General features: G+C 42.8%; 1 protein-coding gene across 11 annotated transcripts in view; it reads right to left on the bottom strand.

Moving 5' to 3' along the window:
- Positions 1 to 798: 798 nt before the first annotated feature.
- Positions 799 to 19,433, bottom strand: part of CNOT1 (CCR4-NOT transcription complex subunit 1) — a 54,196-nt gene continuing 35,561 nt past the window's right edge. For 4 of the 11 annotated variants that reach the window (XM_050904337.1, XM_050904341.1, XM_050904340.1 and 1 more), the window contains exons 29-48: positions 19,262 to 19,392; positions 18,389 to 18,685; positions 15,904 to 16,044; positions 15,699 to 15,803; positions 14,974 to 15,093; positions 14,232 to 14,426; positions 12,508 to 12,650; positions 11,796 to 11,904; positions 11,534 to 11,703; positions 10,170 to 10,422; positions 7,802 to 8,050; positions 7,009 to 7,172; positions 6,614 to 6,731; positions 6,039 to 6,140; positions 5,597 to 5,770; positions 4,071 to 4,220; positions 2,823 to 3,003; positions 2,291 to 2,423; positions 2,053 to 2,187; positions 799 to 1,907 (exon numbers count right to left, since the gene is read on the bottom strand). In XM_050904337.1, coding sequence (XP_050760294.1) covers positions 1,829 to 1,907; positions 2,053 to 2,187; positions 2,291 to 2,423; positions 2,823 to 3,003; positions 4,071 to 4,220; positions 5,597 to 5,770; positions 6,039 to 6,140; positions 6,614 to 6,731; positions 7,009 to 7,172; positions 7,802 to 8,050; positions 10,170 to 10,422; positions 11,534 to 11,703; positions 11,796 to 11,904; positions 12,508 to 12,650; positions 14,232 to 14,426; positions 14,974 to 15,093; positions 15,699 to 15,803; positions 15,904 to 16,044; positions 18,389 to 18,685; positions 19,262 to 19,392 — 3,149 coding nt within the window. In that variant the 3' untranslated portion in view covers positions 799 to 1,828. Of the gene's footprint in view, positions 1,908 to 2,052; positions 2,188 to 2,290; positions 2,424 to 2,822; positions 3,004 to 4,070; positions 4,221 to 5,596; positions 5,771 to 6,038; positions 6,141 to 6,613; positions 6,732 to 7,008; positions 7,173 to 7,801; positions 8,051 to 10,169; positions 10,423 to 11,533; positions 11,704 to 11,795; positions 11,905 to 12,507; positions 12,667 to 14,231; positions 14,427 to 14,973; positions 15,094 to 15,698; positions 15,804 to 15,903; positions 16,045 to 18,388; positions 18,686 to 19,261; positions 19,393 to 19,433 lie in introns of those variants that run through there. The other 7 variants (XM_050904344.1, XM_050904346.1, XM_050904345.1 and 4 more) reach the window with 4 other exon arrangements.

The following is a 19,433-nucleotide window of genomic DNA, read 5'->3' as shown; positions in this document are numbered from 1 at the left end:
GCTGACGTGCCAAAGAAACACCAGGGAATTGTAGGAACTCCAAGAGACTGCTGCTTGACACACACGTGAGTGAAAAAACACTGCCTAGAAACAGGTCACAGATCGAGAATTCCCTTTGAGCTGCAGTCCACTGGCACAGTTGGCTCAGCGGTCCCCTGGAGCTAGTTTTTGCTCTGTGCAGCAGAAGCACAGCCAGGTACACAATCCTTTAAACCCGAGTAGGAAATCCTGACCTCTCCACCCATACAACAGCAGCCAACTAGCTTTAACAAACTGGTAACGTTATCTAAAAAGAAAGCAGCGAAGCTTTATTTCCTAGTATCTGCTAGGTTGCAAGGCATAGGCTAAAGGATTTTGCAGTATTAGCAACGCTGAAGCCACCTATACTTACTACAGCTAACTAGCGACCTTGCACAGATCCTTGCTGAAGGGAATATCGTAGCAGGGCGCAAGTCGTTAGAAATGAAGCTGATCTGCTCGCTGTGCTCTGTGTCCCTCCACTGCAAGCAGTCTCCTTTCTAGCACAACTTTGTCAAACTCTGCTCATGAACTTGCAGCTAAGATATTTCTATCTCCACACAACTGTCCTTTCCTTTTGCACTTCAAAGCACGGCCCTCTCTAGTCATAATAATTCTCCCCTCTGACCTCACGCTGGAAAACAAACCCAGTTGCTTTCACTAGGCAGTGCCCAAAACAGACTGGAAAATGGCAGGTTTTGGGTGGGTGGAACAGACTTGGAAAGACATCAACGGGCCAGGCAGGATGGAACTGGAGAGAATAAGCACAGTGGCACGTGCTGCATGTCATGACTTTAATGTGTAACTACAGTATGCATACATACAAGAAGTGGGAGAACTAAAGCCCAAGAACTAGAAAGGCTACAAAATACAACACATGGACCAATACTTTACAAAACATTCAAAATCCTTACAAAATGGGCTGTATTGGTCCTTTGGGTTTTTAGTTTTGTTTTTTTCTTTTGGTTTTTTTTTTTTGTTGTTTTTTTACAAACTTATACTGTGTGGTCACAGGGTGGGGGGGGGGGGGCTGGGAAAAGGTCTAGATTTAACCCCCCACCTTCCAAAATTTACAAGTGTCAAAAAAAAAAAAGCTATAGGCCTGGTCTCTGGTTTCTTTACTAAAAACAGCTGACCCTCTCCCAAAGGGCCTGAGGTGTGTCTTCTCCAACAGAAAGGAGGCATTCTCTGACTGCCACTCCACTTGCTGTCTGTCAGCATTTGGTGAGGGTGAGGGGAAAGCAACGCTGAACCTTAACCCCTCCCTCACCCCTCCCATACTCCATAGTTTTCCCATATTCCAAACACATCCACCTTTTTTTTTTTTTGTAAAACAACTTAGCGATTTAAAGGTCCCCCATCCACATAAAGAAAAATAAGTTACATAATATTATAACTGGCTTTTCAATATTCTTTGGGAGTCTGGGAATGTCAGGACAAGGAGGTCTGCCCCAGACAAGTGCTTGGCATCAGCAGCTGCCCCTTTATTACAAGCTGGACAGGCACCAGTTACCCACCTGCCTTTTACACAATTTGCACAAACCCAAAAGTCCAGACAAATGTTTCTGTTCCTTGTATTTACACTAGTTCAAAAGGATATTCACAGCATCTTCTGATTTTTGGCCAAAAGGCAAAAAAAAAATCTGTTTCAAACTTTGGAACGTGCCCACATAGACTTTCACCCAGGGTCTGTTGCATCTACCCAATCAAGGGGGCTGGGAAGGTCAGGAGGAGCCTTACAGAATCTTCTGTCAGTCGATGGGACGGAGACCTCCAGGCTGGCACGCTTACAACGCAAGATGCAGCTCCTCTAACTGGCACCAGTCCCTTCCATTACTTGCTGGGCCTGCTTCTGCCCCATGCAGCACTGTGCAACTGACTGGAACAACCTGAACAGAGAAGCAAAGCAGCGTTAGGTGCATTTACGGCAGCAAATGGCGCTTCCGCTACGAAGCGCCAAAAACCTCAAGGTGCAACTCGGCCCCTGCTTCAGACATATCGTTTTAGTGATTTTTGTGGTTAAGTGATACTCACTTCTCGATTTCTGGAGCGCAGTGAACAAACTCATGGTTCCAGAACTTAAACGCTGGATTTTTTATCAGCTCGATGAAAGTAATAAGGAGACCCCAGGGATGAGGCCTATTTACAATCAGTCGTTCCAAGAGAACCCTGAAATCCCAAAGTAAAACCAGTTAGAGCTCAAAGATCCAAAGTACACAAGGAAGGAGAGCAAAAAGCTGAGTGCTGGCGAGTTAAATGCCTTCCCTCTCACCTAGTGATCTGCTCCTGGATAGCCTCAGTGTTGGCCTCCGCAAACAGGTACAGCATGGTGCAACTGAAGTAGTGGGTGTGACTGTTGGGATATCGCAGCTGGTTGGCAATTGCGTTCAAGAAAAGGTACCGGCCTGCAGAAGAGGAACAGTGAGTACATACTGTTTCCCTTACACACAAAAAGAAAGAAAGAAGCAACTAGTATTGCTTAAGATTAAGGTTCGTGAGCCTGCCTTATCAAGGTACAAGAAACAAAACCAACTGAAGATGTGAAAAAGCCTTATCAACCCAAGCTGATGGGGCAGTAAGAATTCAATTCCTCTTCATTAAACTTATTTCTCATTCCCTTGAATACCTTCAACATTTGGTTTTAATATTGCTCCTGTATTCAGAGTTTAATATTCTAACGTAGCATTACTTACTGTGAATTCACTAGCAGCTACACAAAATGATCTTCTGTATTTCTCATAGCTCAAACAGACAATCTGCTGTTAAATTCGACATCGCATGAACTAGAAGTGTTTCCAGCTCACCTTCAGTGTCCAGGTCTACTGCCAAATTCTGGAAGATGTCCATGTGAGCTGAGTGGGTAATGGTGCTCATAGAGGGTGTGCTGCCTTTGTTGTGAATGTGCGCAATAGCTTGAGTACCTACGTAGAGCACCAGTGCATTAATCAGCTGGATGTTGTAGCGGTTGCCAGGTTCATTTGATACCTAATAGCAAAGAGATGAAAAGCATTAACATTCTATATTCCTTCAGCAATCGAAGGTACAGCATGTACAACAACAGCATCCAAGGATCTTCTTGATTATACAGAAGACAACACACTCAAACATACGCAAATTGGCATTTACCCTTCTATAATATAGCAGTTTATATATATATATTCAAGAGCATCAGCAAGTGTTGACAGACCCAACAGACAATTTTTGTACTCCCTATCTAAAAGAAAAAAAAAAACCCCACTCAGGTAAAAGCAATCTGAATTCCCCAGCAGTGCCAGAGGCTGGCTGAAACGCACACCACCTCTGTGAATGCTTCAGTCTCAGCAATTTTCTGACAAAGTCCCACATCAGTCCTGACGCCATGTGATGTATGAAATCTTGTTGGCTAACAATTCTGAACTGGGCTTTAGCCAATTTGCCTTTTTTTACCCCTAAAGCATTAGCATGCAGATCCATAGATTTCTATAACAATCCATTTGGAGTCAAAATTTAATCAGATTCTAAAAAAACCGCGATCAGGTTCAATAAAACCCACTGAATCTCAGACAACGCCTGGGTAAAGAGTGCTGGAGTCGTGTGATGGAAGCCACAAGATTCTTCATCACCCAGTGGTTGAGGACAAAAGAGCAAGCTTGATGCAATCAGCTCTGACTACATTCTTCACTAAAGATTTGCAAGGTTGTGCACTAGAGACATGCAAGCAGAAGAGTCAAAGTTTTAGATAACCTTACGTTTTCACTGTAAGCATTTGGCAGCTCATGTAGATAAAACCAACTGCTTTTAAATTAGATCATTTTAGGGTCCTTAAAGTCAACATTCCTCTTTCCTTAAATTCCACCTGGCTGAAACTACTTAACACACACTTAAACGTCCTGCTAAGGAGTGGTAGAGGAATTGTTCAGAGAAGTGTGCATTTTCACAGGCTTTTCTACTGCCTGGAACACATGCTCGCTACACACCACCGAAAGTCCTGCAAGAAAGGAGGGTGACTCAGCCAGCGAGATCATTTGTCCCACACTATTTAAATTCAGCATCCTCAGAAACCAGTCACTCACTTGTAGGTTGCTGCGCAAGTCAGACAAAAAAGTGACCGGAGAACGGGTTTTGAGATAGGAATCCAAGTCTTTCTTGAATTGAGGTGGCATCACTCCAGTAAAATTCGTGAGTATTCGTGGAGCAATATTAATCTCACTTAACATGTCCACCTGTTGAGAGAAAACCCAGTCAGCTAAACCATAAGCAATCTCTAAAGGAAGAAACTGCAAAAGCAGATCGGTAAGTGATATTACATCAACTACTGCTGTTGATCACTTTTTCCTACCAGCAACAAAAAGGAAACACTAGACTTTTGCAGATTTCATAAGAAACTTGGTCTCTAATGTGCAAACTTATTAGATGACTGTCTCAAAGAATTGAGAGTAGAGGATAAAAAGAATTCAAGGGCGAAGGCCATAAGGGAATTCAGTCACCGCCTTTGAAGTCCCCCTATCTACACTCAAGACTGTTCGGTAGTTTGAAAAAGTACAAACATCCACACAAGTCAAGAACAGCCTTCTTCAGTCTCAAGAAGTGCTAACTGAACGAGTATCGCCGCTTCGCGCCCATCACCCTGGCACAGCTCAGGCAAGGACGAATAATAGGACAATGCTTTAGCAGTGTGAGAAAGTTTGCTTCTAATCATTCCACGATGAGGAGACTGGCATATGCCCAAAGATAACATTAACACTTCTCAAAGTCTCTCCCCATTATACAAGAGGCTTGCTTCAGAATGGTGGTTTATCTCATTATTTTCAAGAAAAGATGGCATCCGTGTTTCTCATCAAAAAGTATTTACAATTACACAGTGCTCGGACACCAGCTCTTCAACAATTAGTTAACTGAACTCCAGTCGGCACGCATCCTGCGGAGCACAAACTATACAATTCAGCATGAGCTGAACAAAACTGAGACGAGAACTGTTGGCTGAACTTTCAAACAGCAAAGCCACAAAGACTGCTTAAGTAGTCTGTTTTTCAGTGACAAATGAGACAGTAAAATGATAAAGGTGCCCTTGCTCCAACACCGTGTGCCAGTCAGCTCTAGGGACGCCATCAAGTCAGTCTCCCTTCGGAAGAAGAAAAGCCCTCTGGTTTTCCATGCAAAAGCTAGGTTCTCGATGCAGTTCTCATGTAACACAAGTCTCAATAGCCTGTCCTTTCAGGTTGAACCTGCACAGACCTCGCAAGCAAGCTACGTATCTACGGGCGCCAATGAAGCCGTTACAGACCAGAGGCAAGCTTTATGCTTCCAACTGCAACAAATTTCATACCAGACAAGGATTGTATCCCGCTCTGTATGGAAACGGTCAAACATTGAGCATTACAAACATAATTGAAACCTGCCTGCTTTAAAAAATGCTGTTCTGCTACCTGCTGACTATGTCACTTAAGTTTCGAATTACCTGTTCACTTTCGAATGGTTGCATTAATTCAAGCGTCAGTTAAACTGTTCCCAAAACTCCAGTCTCCACCAAAAAACTGGATAATGAGTATTTGGAGCATTAAAGCTTCCCATTATCAAAACTCAGGAAAGTAAGCCCTACCTTTAGATTGGGGGTGAAAGGGTCTGGAAGCCTCATGTTCCGTGGGAAGGCACTCAGGATCAGATTCCTTAGCTGAATACAGTTAGGTGGGATCACATCACAAAACCCGTAGTGGTAGTCACAAAGAAATTCTGGGAAATCATGCAACAAGACCAGCAACACACGCAGAGTGCCCTGTGAAATAAAATATAATATGAAAGAGGTGTGTAACTGTTGAAACTGCCCAAGAGCTTGCAGAGCCATCCTTTTATGTCACGTGGTTAACATTAACAGGAAGAAATTAATCTGGAAAGGTAGCCTGTTTCTATCCCACACCAGATTTGCATTTAACTCTAAAGATACAAATTATAAGAGAACATTCAATCCTATTTTGCTACCAGAACACCTCTACTTTCAGACAACTTTGGTTGGAAGTAGCATCTATTAGCTGACATTTTTTTACCTTGTAAAGAATTTGCATAGGTTTGGTGAGTTCCACATTTCTAAGGAAAGGAGCCAAGTACTTGAAAAGATCGATCAATAACTGGGCATACATAGGCCAACCCTGTCGAGAAAAAAAAACCAGCAGGTGGAAAACGTGCAATGAAGAGCAGTTATCTTAATTTCAAAACTATAATTAGATTGGTCTTCATATAAACCTGGAGCGAAGTTATGTCCTACTGCTAGCTCTAGCAGTGAGTGCAGCACAGCTCACTGCAAGGGCTTCAGCTGCACATCGCGTGCTATGGGTGTTTCCAGAACACTCAACATGCCAGGCTGAGTCGACAGTATTTGGTCTAGACTACAGCTCTTCCAGACTTTGACAAAGGCATGTTTATTAAATTCAATTCACCCTACGTTCCACAGTTTATTGACACAAAGACTCTCCTCCATGCAGTTAGGTTACTGTGAATATGGAAGACAACAAAAACAGAACAGCCATGCTACTAGTGCACTTCAAGAGATGTGAAACAGCACCACACCAGATAAGCATCCGTGTGAGCTTTTTAATTCAGAAGAGATAAACTGCAGCCACACCTTCTGCTGTGGTGTATGTGCCAGCATTCTTGCAATAAATATCCGATGGGAGATCAGTTCCAGCCAGGCATAAACAAAACCTGGAGCTTTTGTAGGCCTCAGGATGTGAAATGTGTTACTGAAAGAAAAGTTAGAGCAGGTTAGAAGTGCACAGCAATAAGATTGCTTTTCGTAACATTGAGGGAAAACATACACAGCCCTAAAAGCAAGGCATTTTAGCATCTTGGGTTTTACCAGTCATCTTCCTTAAAACAAGCAAGTGGACAGTCTATAGGAGAACCAGTTATTCCAAATGTGTTTAAGCCACCACAAAGGAACAGTCAGATAGCCTTTAGATGAAAAATCTTGATCCTACCAGGAAAGGATGAGCACTGTGGCCATTCTCAAATACATACCAGAAAGCTGTGAGCGTCTGGAAGTTGATGGTCTCCAGCACATGCTCAGGAGCATTTAATTCCAACAGTAACATGATGAAAATCCGATGGTAAGGAAGCTGCTGAAACTCACTCTGCCGAACATCATGGTCTTGCAGAAGAACTCCCACCACAATACCAAGAACCTAAAGAGATCAAGACATTTCAGTGGTGACAGCAAGAATTATTTTGCAATTCAGCCTACAGATAATACTTTAACCATCAGTAAAAAAAAAATCAGCAGATTCTAACAAGAACCAAAAATTCTAGTTATTGGAAGAGTTATGTAAATTAACATTATAATCTGTATCAGCAACTCCCCACCACTACATTTTGCTCTCCCTGTCCCACGGATCAGTCACAATGACTGACTGGGCAGTGCTGGAAGGTCTTAACTACCTAAGACCATCTAGCCATAAACCAAGTAGTGCAAGAGCATAGGCAAGGCCCTCACAAAATCAAGGCTGCCATCCAGGAATCACCAACCTTAAACCACACTTTCTAATGCCTCAAAACAACAGCAGTTGACTTTTTCATTTCAAGCCACAAAGGTGAGTTTCAGGCTTGTTTGATATGGAATCTTCATGAAGAAGAAAGCTGCTTGGCATCCTGATGCTCCAACTCAACAGTTTATCATTTCAGTGACCAACCCATTAAAGTCTTCATCTGATACTCCAGCAGTAGCCTGCATTAAGGTCTACATTTCACATTTATCAGCAAAGGTACACCCGATTATGCACTTTAAATGCATTGAATACAATAAAGGGTTCCCAACCTTATTCAGGAGGTTGATCTTTGTAACCGTGTTCGTTGCCTCCCCAGAGTGCTTCACTAGCAGTGCAATAAGTCGCACAAAGGCATCCAGATTGTGGTAGCACTTGGCTCGAATCATAGTGGGGTTGGCAGCAGGATTATGCTGTTGCTCAGCCTGAGCACGATAGCTGATTTCAACACACATTTCGGTGCAAAGACGGAAAAAGCGGGTGATCAGGTCATCTGTTTTCAGGATGCCTTGCTGGTGCATCTATCCGGGAAAGGAAAAAACCTCAGAACCGTAACCACAGAAAGTTTGTTTTACAACTTATTTCAAACAACACACACTTTACAAAGCACCCACCTTGCCTGTCACAATTTTTACCACACTCTCAAGAGAGATGGGTAGCAAGCTATCTCTCCTACTTTTCCCCAAGATGAATATTTTCAAGGCAACTTGAGGGTGACAACACAATTTTGGCAAAGACGTTTACTCCCAAATAGAGTCTTTTTGATCCCAATTCTTTTCAACCATCAGCATAGCTGAGGAGCCTGTTTCAGTATCAGTTCTGCCACCAGCACTCAACTTTGCATGAAGGACAGCAAGAGGCAGCAGCAGTTCAGTCTGCTGCTTCAGGCCTTCAGGAGCCCACGCAGGGTGTACAAGCTCCGGGAAGGGCAGACTTCAGCTACTAGCTTCTAGCTCAGGAACCGTCACTACTTTGCCGTAACATTCTGTAGAAGCAAACTGCATTTGGAGAGTGAATTTTCCTTACAGGAACATTACAGGCAGAGAAAGACTGGGTGGGCTTTTTTGTTTTGCATTGGAGGGTTGTTTTTAATACATACATATAAAAAAAAGAGACCTCCTTTCATTTGTTATCCACAGGATTAAAGCCATCAAAATGAAACAAATTACACTGCAGAAAACGTCTGGGTTTTGAATAAAGCATCTTTACTTCTAAACTCCTACTGCATAGACATGAAGCTATATAAACAGCTAACTCTTGGAGAACTTCTAGTATTTCTGGAGAATTTTTTTTTTTTTAAAAAGGAATTCATGTATCTGCCTTCAAAGTTCTATGCTCCTTCTTGTCCTAAAGACTAGTGGGAAGGAAGCAACACTTAATTTAAGCAGCCAAAATTATGGTCATTTAAGTTCAGTAATAAAACCTTGTTTAATGCAGTTATTACAAAATACTCCTTTAAAATCCATAGCTAAAGCCTGTAAGGAAAAAATTATATATAAACACTGCACTTTGATATATTTCAATTGCTATTTCAAATCTGATCAAATATGTACAAAAGGGAAGCAAACAAGTGTGATAAGAGTGAAGCAGGACAAAAGTGCATTGAGTATATGAGTATACTATACTGAAGTATGCTTTACAAGCATACTTTAAGGTATAAAAAGAGTGAGGTCACATGAAGAGGTAAAATTCTTTTTTTTTTTTTAAAGTGGGTTTAACATAAGACCCATTAAAAACATTCCGAAAAGATGCTATGCAGTAGAAGTCAGACCAACAGAAAGCTGGCTACAAGCCAGTACACAAGGACACTAAAGTCACATGAAAAACCACTGCATCAGTCAAGATCTTTATGCATACTTCGTAGCTTGAACTTCTTTTTGTTAGTAGCTGCAAAATCTCTAGCATTTTTGTGGTATTAACACGGAAATTTAAAGAGAACACCACGCAAACAGACTAAGTCAGGGGCTTCCTTGCAGCTGCGGTCAAGGAGCTGCCAGGAACAGTTTTAGGAAGATGACTGCAGATATATAGGGAGTTTGTTACCACACACGTTGGGCTACTGAGGGCATCTCCCTTCTCAATCACACCTGGAAGGCAGATGTGTGCTGTTCATCATACCTGTTAAGGTGCCCTGGAGTGAAATGCTGGAGGCTGTTTAAATTTAGGCACCACTTTAGCTAATGAAGTTTCAAGTTTTTCCTCACTCTAATGATTCCAGTTAGAAAAAGGATTCCCTTGTTCACGTGGCCTGAAACAATCCACTGCATCTCTACCTATTAGCAATTTCCTTCTGTAGGCTGTCAGAGCTTTTACTGTTACGCATAAGGAGCGACACTAGTCAAGCTTTGTTACACAGAGCATGTTAGAACTATTCCCAACAGCTATCTCAGCTGAAGTTCTTTTCCCATCAGACCTACTCCAAAACTCATGGTCTGAACTGACAGCTTGTTCCTACAGTATCTGAGGAACATGATTTGCTGAAAAGTAGGGGTTCCTACCGAATTTTACCATCAAAAACAGACAAAATTTTGATAGTCAACTGCCATACACCTGAAAGTTTCAAAAGGATGCCTAACATGGGTTATAACACTGCTTTAAAATGGAGGGCATCACACCCTACTTATGTTGAATAAAAAGCACCTTTCTTTCCAAAAGCTCTACCTGTCCAACAAACGCAGAGAATGCTTTGGTACTGTCACGGCCCGCTGCAGCTGAATGGTAGAGGTTCACCCACTCCCTCAGCAGGTATTCTGCCTTCTCCCTCAGACCTGGCGGATCATCATACTCAGAGGCTTGGGAAATTCCTGAATGCATCATGAAATTGGGACCTCCATGAGCACGGTCAATCATTGCCTCATAGTTTGATCGGACCACTTCCATCAGCTGGGGTAATCTAATGCAACAGACCAGAGCAAGAGCCAGGTTAGAATTTCTCCTCCCCCAGAAGGTGCTGGAACTGGAAGCTCAGTCAAATACAGTTGAAAGAAAGCAAATTATTTCTTATACTAAATCTTCATATCTTCCAGTCTTCACTGAAATAGCAGAAGTCATGAAAGCAGATACATTTATGATGAAAGAAGGAACACTGAAGTCACACAAGCTTTGAAGTTCCACTCCAATTCATACAGCAGTGTGCTGCAACAAAGCACCACCAGTACGAGAAATAGCTTCACTCTTGCAGACTTTGGAAGCCCTAAAATGCTCCAAGATAGTGAAATGCCAGCGCTAAACAGCCTGACTGGGGCACTAAATTTGGCTGCAGTGAAAAGTCATACAGCAAAGACAGTCTACCCACACCGACTGCAGACAAAAGGACTTCTGTTTTGGGACCTCCCACTAGCAGCTGTGTTGGTAGTGGCGGCCACTGCCACCACCACCAGCCAGCTGCTGGTTGCTCGCACAGCAATCCAGAGTTCTCCAAGCTCCAATCCATGTCTTTCTCAAACCCAGCAGCAATCGCTTCCACCTTAGTAATAGGAGGCCTGCAAGTCCCACAGGTATTTCCAGATGCCGTGGCAACATTTGCTGCCCAATTATCTGCTGGTGGATACACAAGCCGTGTGAGACTGGTGGATGATTGCTTTGTAGACTCCAAATAAAACTGTCTAAAGAAACAGAATGGATTGTCTAATTTGATGAATTGCTTATGATTAACAAATTAACATCTAGATATTTAAGATTTAAACAGGTAAGAATATTGCCTAAATTTGAGATAAAGCAGGAATTCAAGCAAGTTTCTCACAGTACCATGGTATTTTGGAGCACAGTGCATAGAAAGATTTTCCTGCTCAAGCATTCAGTTTGACATGATGCTGCAGCTGCCTCTATTTGGACATAAAATCAGCACAATTACATTAGTGTGACAGTTTAAACTAACATAGGACTGCAGCCCTAGAGAAAGTTTAAAGCTGTATGATTGAATGACATGAGACATTGCCTATATAACGTTCAAATCATAAATGAGCATGAGAGAAGTAATATATCGCACAGTATTTCACTCTCACCCTTCTGGGGCGTTTCCTCTGGAATGAGCGTTAATCCTCATGAGTGTCTCAATTGTGTGAAACAGATCTGCCTCTGTTACGTGGGCGACACTTCTCTCATCCACCAACAGGATCTTTACCAACTGCATGGCAAATGCCACAGCCATGTAGTTCAAGCCATTCTCCATTGACTGTCAATATGAAAACAGCAATTAAAAGTTCAACCACAAATCTTACAGTGGACTGACCGTAACTCTTCTCCAAAAGAGCAAGTTGCCTTTACCTGAGCCAAGTGAAGGTCATACTGCTGCATGTTAACAAGGTGATTGCGGATTAGCAGCTCCACAGCTTCCACGTTGTACTTGTACTCATCTCTGCATTCAATCAGGCACCTGAAGAATTGAATTTCTTTTAAAAAGTGTGCTTAAACAACACAGTTTAAGCAAAGCGTCTCAAATCTAATACTTCAGAAACTTCCTTTCACTGTGATTCATTACTTAGCTCCAAAAAACCCCTCTTCTAGAGCATTCTCTAAGGTAACATTGGAGTTCAGAACATTCATCAGCCTCCAGCATCTGCTGCCCCGCACAACTGGTCACAACAGCCCTTCAAGAGCTTCAGTTCATTCAGCATAAGAAGCCTCTCTCCTGAGGACAAAGTGGCCCATCTCCCTAGCTGAAGCACTAGTGCTTCTGCTGCAGGCATACACCATGTCACATAGTTTGTGACAACATGCAGAGACATTCTCTATAAAATGAGGAAAAAAAAATCCAGAGCATCTCTAATGCTTAATTCCATTAAAGATTCCTATCATGTTCTAGGATGAAGCAGCATTATCAGAAGATCTAGTCACTTTTGATAAAAAAGCTAGTTATTTTTTGTCTGTCCAAACTGCAGCAATGCAAAATATTAGCAGGCAAGCAATTCAGAATAACACAGTAACTCTCCAAAGATGATGAAAGCCACATCAATGTTCCTGTTGTCTCATAACTGACCTAGTAATTTGTTTATTACACCACGGAGATCCATACGCGCGGCCATCCTGCAGCGCCTTCAGCACAAGCAGATGACACTCACGATAGCGAAGCAGGAGGTCAGCATCTGCCCCACTGGTGGCATCCAGTAAGCCCTCTACAGCCTAGAATAGATGCAACCTGTTAGCAGAGGAAAAAACAAGTCCTCTTCCAAATCTTCTGCAAATTACATCAGCAAGAGTTATCACCAGAAGACTCGGCAGACATGCAAAAACCAATTTAGTCATTGTGCTGACCCCTTGATAAGGCTATGTGAAATTTTACCAGCTACTACGGCACCTACACATTCACTGTACACAGCTGTCCTACCACAAACGAGCCTACAGTCTCTCTATGCCCCACTGGCTTTATATATGCACCAAATAGTATGAAAGACTGCATTAGTTTGTGCTGAAGCTTCTGTAAGCCAACGCCTCCTCACGAGCAATTCTGCATACGGCTTATGAAAAACTATATGAAAGAAAATTTACAGAACCGGCCAGCGGTCAGCTATCAGGTTCTTTAGACAAAGAGCTGCAGCACTCAGATGCATCTGTGCTAGTCTATAGCAAATGGAAGATGAGTCTTACAGGGGCAGCACAATTTACCTGGTCAAGTCCTAGTGAGGACTAGATCCTTTAATAGGTACGAGCACTATCAGTCAAGAACAAAGTCTCCGTCCAGCTTTCAGTTACTTTTGTTTTGCCACTGTTCTTGGATCCTCATGCAGACAGCTCAGTATCCTTCTACTACACTGAAATGGATTTTTCTCCACATCTGTCACTATGCTCTGCACTACTACACAGGCACTGACGCCAGCTCAGCTCGCAGAGCTCACTGCATCACTCCCCACCTGCTATAGTCTACTAGTTCTGGCTGGAATGGAGTTAATTTTCTTCACAGCAGCCCATATGGTGCTGTGCTTTGGATCTGTGCTGAAACAGTGTTGACAACACACCAGCGTTGTGCCAATTGCTGAACAGCGCTTGCACAGGATCAAGACTTTCTCTTTCCTACTCTGCCTCCCCCACCAGTGGGTAGGCTGGGGAAGGGCAAGACACTGGGAAGCAACACAGCCAGGACAGCTGACCCAAACTGAATAAAGGGATATTCCATACCATATGACATCATGCTCAGCAAGAAAAGCTCAGGGAAAGGAAGATGAAGGGGGGCATTCATGGTTATGATGTTTGCCTTCCCAACCAAGTGTTACATGCACTGAAGCCCTGCTTTCCAAGGAGTGGCTAGACAGCTGCCCGCTGATGGGAAGTAGTGATTTTTATTTTGTTTTGTTTGTGCACACAGCTTTTTCTTTCCCTACTAAACTGTCATAATCTGAATGAACAAGTCATCTTGCCTTCCCTCTATTTTCTCCCTGTCCTGCAGGAGAGCAGAACGAGCAGGCAGCTGGATGGATGCTTGGCCGTTGGCCAGGGTCAACCCACCCTGCATACTCATTTACCAGTTACTGCAAAATACAATCCCCAAGTGCGCCACTATAAATCCAGTACTATGCTCAATACTATCTACCTACAAGGGCAGTTCAAACGTCGTCTTAGCCTCCAAATCATTCTGAAATCAAAGACTATTCTGGAGTGCAACAGCTCTCTACTTGCCACATCTGAAGTCACCAGCAAGAATCCACAAGCCAGATGAGTAATAAACTCTAGGTGAGTTGTTACAGGAGAAGAGTTGTTAACACTCACCTTCTGCAGTAGGCCAAGTGCAGCAATAGCATCACGGGAGTTACGAGCTACCACCACAGCCTCCAAGAGGCTGCGCAACGCTTGAGCTTGAGGATTCATGGCCAGGGTGTGTGGAATGGACTGCAGGTGCTGCTCCAGTTCTGTCATACATTTGTCATAGATTTGTGCTACATCATCTGTAGCCCAAGCTTGCTGCTTAAGAGAAAGTGGGAATGAGTGATTTTTGCAAGGATTGTATTTGTGAAACTCAAATACTGGTTGGCTCTTCTGCTTTGGAAATTATAGCATCCAGAATTTAGACCTCTACGGCACTGTGGTTAGTTATGCTGGCATTTTAAATACACAAATATGAGCAAATTAAGCTGTGGAAACAACTAGCAAACAATTCTAGCAGTCCTTAAGACCAAATACGCATACAAAAACCTGTTCATTATCTCAAATCCATGCTTGCCATCCATGATCTTCCCCACTAAAAAAGTAACCTGAGATTTGAATACAATGTTTCACTGCTATTAAAACTACCTGTAGTAATCGTAACTTGCAGATCTTGTCCCAATTTAGGTTACAAACCCCTAAGACTGGATATAATTTTTATGTTGCCATTAGTCTGATATTAAAACTAAAGCATCTTTCAACCACTACTCCCAAGCAATACAAATGCCTGATTCTTACTAGTCTTCTAGCAAAGGACGCAAGTTAAGGGCTATAGTACTCTCAAGCCGATTAATTCAGAAATCGCTACCTTCATAGGCTGAGCCAAGAATCCTGTAGGCTGAGTTAGGTCATTGGTAGGCAAGAAGCCAGGGACATTGCGTGCAAACTCTTCATAAACAGCCAGCTGTTTTGGGTCCACACCTCCAACCTTCGCAATGAAAAGAACAGGCATTAACCGCATTGTTAAGCACTGTGGCAGTAAGAAACGAGGGCAGTTTGTGTAACAGGTAGCTGCTCAGTCACATTCTTAAACAGAGTGGCCTAGACATCAAGAAGTAGGATTCAACTACTCTGCACTGAGGTCCTATCTCTCCTGCCACAACTCCTAACACGAGGATTTTGCTCTACAACTGCAACTCACATTCCTAGAAACAGGAATAACTGAATACTGGCTTCACGTGTGTCTGATGCACAAGAAAAATGCTCTGCTGAGAGCATGTGGTATGTCCTCTAAGGGAAGAAAATATAAAGGAGACAACAAAACAGACTAGTCATCTTTCAGTGAAAGGAACAGCACAGAACAAGAGACAGGACTTCTAATGTCCTCAAGGAATTGAGCAAAATGATATGAACACTCATTCTGGAACAACATATTCATGTGTTCCTGTTACTGATCAAGCTAATAGCAGTTGCACTGTTAGCCAAGACTAACAAGATACAGGATTGCTCAGCTGAAGCGGCGCCATCCACTTTTCATTATCAGGAGGGGGAGAAGAGCAGCGTCAGAACATAGCTCAGTTAATATCCTCTCACCTTTAACCGGATCTGTTCTGGCATCCGCTCAGCCTGGTAAGTTAACACAACAGGATCACAGTACCGACGACCCTCCTGTCTAGCGTGTTTTCTGAGCTCAAATTCCTGGGAAAAAACCCCAAACACCACATTGAATTTTAGACACCAAGGCTGGATGTATATGAGCACATATAATACTTTTAAAAGACAGCAGTCCCATACTTACAGTTGCGAGCCTCTTGTCCATCTCAGGGCCTGCCTTTTCCACAGCCGTCTTCTGGATAAAGCAGCATGCCAGCTCACAGTTATCCTGCGCTAACTGGGCAGCTGCTTGCTCCATCATGTCCCTCTGTTGTGGGGAGGCTGCCTATTGAAAACCACAATAATCAGTGCAAGCTGTAAATTTTCCCTCTATATTACCAGTCTTAAAATCTGCACCACTGCCTATACAGAAAACCAGCAATAAGAAGAAATGGTCTTAGGAATGCACTCTCTTTGCATGGAATATACAATAATTAATTTTGCATAGCTTTGAAAAAAAACACGTAGGCAAGACGACAGTAAGGGCTTTCAACAAGGAACAAAACAGCAGGAGGTTCTCCATCTTCCCCACCAACCTATCTCCAGGGCACAGAAATAAAGCCCTGCTTTAGACTGATGCACATACAACAGATGCTAACGCAGGAAAAGCAAGCCTCGCACCACAGTGCAAAAGTTTTTCCACGTCCTAGGTTGTAATCAGAAGATATAAAGGTGCATCACTAACAATGCAAAACAGTAGTCCTAAGCCTTTTTCAGTGGGTTCCCTTTCTGATACAGATTTTCTTCTTCTCTTCTCAGGAGTCTGCTTTAAGAGAGCCCTGAACAGATGGACTTATTTTCCAGGGTGCAAAGCAGCAACTCCCACTGGAAATGGAATACACATATAAACACAAACAGTTCAATCTACTTGGATTTCCTTGTCCATTAAGATCTACCCCTCTGTCATTAATTCCTGAAAACTACACTGCTCCTTTCAAATAAAAGAATTGCCGCTTGTTAACCCACTTCACATACAATAAGCCAGATGTGAATTTTTTGATGTCTTGTACAGCACTTTCTTCTGCAACACAGTGTTTTGTATAATTACTGCTTAAGAAAACCTCCTTGATTACAACTGGCCCTGTATCAATTTCATACATCTTCAGGGATAAAAAACTTGACTACTATGTTGCTATATTTTCATATCATTCATGACATTTTTACAAACACCACAATACACTAGCACTAAGCCTTCCACAAAACTTGAATTACTTTTGCCTACACACGTTCTTCAGTGGCACATCACGCCTGGGAGATATGCACAGCTGTAACACCAGTCTGTGTTCACCCTGCCTCCCCAACTTGAGTATTGCATCTCTACTTTCTTGTACCACCCAAAAGATAACCAGCATTTCTCCAATTGCCTCCCTATCTGAACTGCAGTTACATTTGATGAAGCACAGCAAGACTGCACACCATAGAAATATTTGTGCCCCTCTTACTCAGAGGACAACAGTGCTTTCTCTTGCAGTTAGTAGCTTGACACCCAAACTCTGAATCATAATCAGCACAGCTGCTAACAGCGGTCACCAGCTGAGCTCACATGTTAACAAAGCAATACCAAAACTGTTTACTCCCATCCTTAACTTGTGTTTAAGATGGATGGAACAGGATTCATTTGTATGCTTTTCCTGCTCTTCGTATCAGCAATCAAGTTACTTGAAGTTCTGTATATGAAGGGTCAATAGTGTTTTAGGTGTGGGAGTTACACCACGGACTATCCATCCCACACCTGCAGATGCAATCCTACTAAGATTTTGTGCTCCCTTCAGACTATTAAATCCTGACTCTTGAGCCAGTTACCACGCAAGAGAGCAACCCCATTGCAAAAGGGCCTTTGCACTGTCACTCCCCACCAGATGGGAAATAGTGACATGCCCTTAAGCAAGAGGTAGGCAGTCCTTTAACTTCTTTTTTTTAATCCCTGAAAGGACAGCAATGTCTTGATCTTTCCAAGATCCTTATGCTCTTGTGTCTGCTGCTGACACTGACGGTAAGCACAGCAAGTTTTCTGGGTAGCAGCTGCTGTTCTGGCCAGCAGTTCATGAACCGTGTTCCATTCAGCCAAGAAGGGGAAGCTAGTGCTGCAACTCAAATTTTATTCGTGAAGAGACCTGAAAATATCCTCTATAAAACCCAATGAATTAACAAGCCATGCAGAAAAATCTTAACTATGTATCTGCTAACAGCAGAAGTAAATAAAATCTGCCTGAAACATACATGCTTGCTGAGACAATCTAAGACATCACCAGAAAGTCCCAGAATCAATTCAGTCCTCCCCACTCTAGCTTTTCTACCTCAAAACCCACAGAAAGATAAGCACTTCAAGGCTTCTGTGATGGGATCAAACTGGAGAGAACATTGGGGCAAAATAAAAAGGTACTCAGGAAGTTTGCGTGCAACATGGTAAGAGCCCCCTTACAGGCTTAAGAACGTTTGACATGAGCTGTTATTTCAGCACAGTTTTTTCACTGTAATTCCACAAGAGTCATGAGACACTTGTCCATTAAATTCATGTCCACACTAGTTAAGCCATATAATTAATCTACAGTGTGGAGAACTGATTTGCTAATACTGCATGTCTACAGTCCTATAAGCTGGAAATAAGCTTCAGATGATGCGACTCTTACCCTCAATGCTGTAGCAAAACTATTTTTCAAGTTGGTAGCTATGCTCATCAGCAAAGGTTCCCTGCAGGTAATCATGGCCATCCCAGCAGTCAGGTTCCGCATCATATGGTGTGCGGCCACACGCATTCGTGACTCCTCTGAATCCAGTGCAAAGTCCTTCCTGACTATCTGCTCACAAGTAGTCATGGCAATCTTAATGGACCGATCGACCACGGGATGGACAAGCTCTTGCACTGCTCGCTCTATCGCCTGCCGCACACATTGCTTCAACTGCGGGTGGGCTTGAAACAGCGGAATCTGGAGGAGGATTAGGAAAGTTAAGTGAGAATAAAGCAAACTAGAATCCCATCTACCCTAGACATTCACATTTTCTGAACAACTTTTAAGTTTACTGTCATAGCTTGCTTACAGTGCAGCACTCCTGTGTTCCACATGCAGCTATTACAGCATCTGTTTGATAATTCTGAAACTGGGACATGTGACCATTTTTCTTCCAAAGTTGCAGCTGAGCACAATGCAGAGACTAACTTAAAAGCTAAGTCGCTCTTAAGGAGCGCAAAAGCTCCTTTTAAGCTTAAGTCCTGACAGCAACCATCCCAACTGACACTTATTGCCAGAAATAAATTGGATACTAATGTAAATGTCACAGCAAAAGATCACTTGACCATGTGATATTTTGTTAGCTAATGTAACTACTAAACCGCCCTAAAGTTCTCCATTTGATTACTTGTTAGCACTCACCCTCCTCATTACTCTTGAGAAGTGACTCTCCAATACCTTCCACTTACAAAATGCTGCTCCCACCAGCTGAGATTGGTGGCAATGCTGGTGGCAAGAATTCTTTTAGCAAATTAAACCAGCCCTAAAACTTACCGTTGGATTTAAGGTAATATGTGGAGCCAACCCTCCTAAAGAATAGACGTTGATGTCGTGGTAACTGTACTGGGGCTGTGGAGGAACTGTGGCTGTACAAGTGGTGCTGGTAGCTGGAGTTGTAGAAGCAGCTATAGAATACAAGAATGTTTGTATTGAACCATTACTGAAA

The sequence above is a fragment of the Gymnogyps californianus genome, chromosome 12, assembly GCF_018139145.2.
Source record: "Gymnogyps californianus isolate 813 chromosome 12, ASM1813914v2, whole genome shotgun sequence".
NCBI classification, from domain to species: domain Eukaryota; kingdom Metazoa; phylum Chordata; class Aves; order Accipitriformes; family Cathartidae; genus Gymnogyps; species Gymnogyps californianus.
Note: the sequence above shows the minus strand (reverse complement) of the source record. Positions and strands in the feature narration are given on the sequence as shown.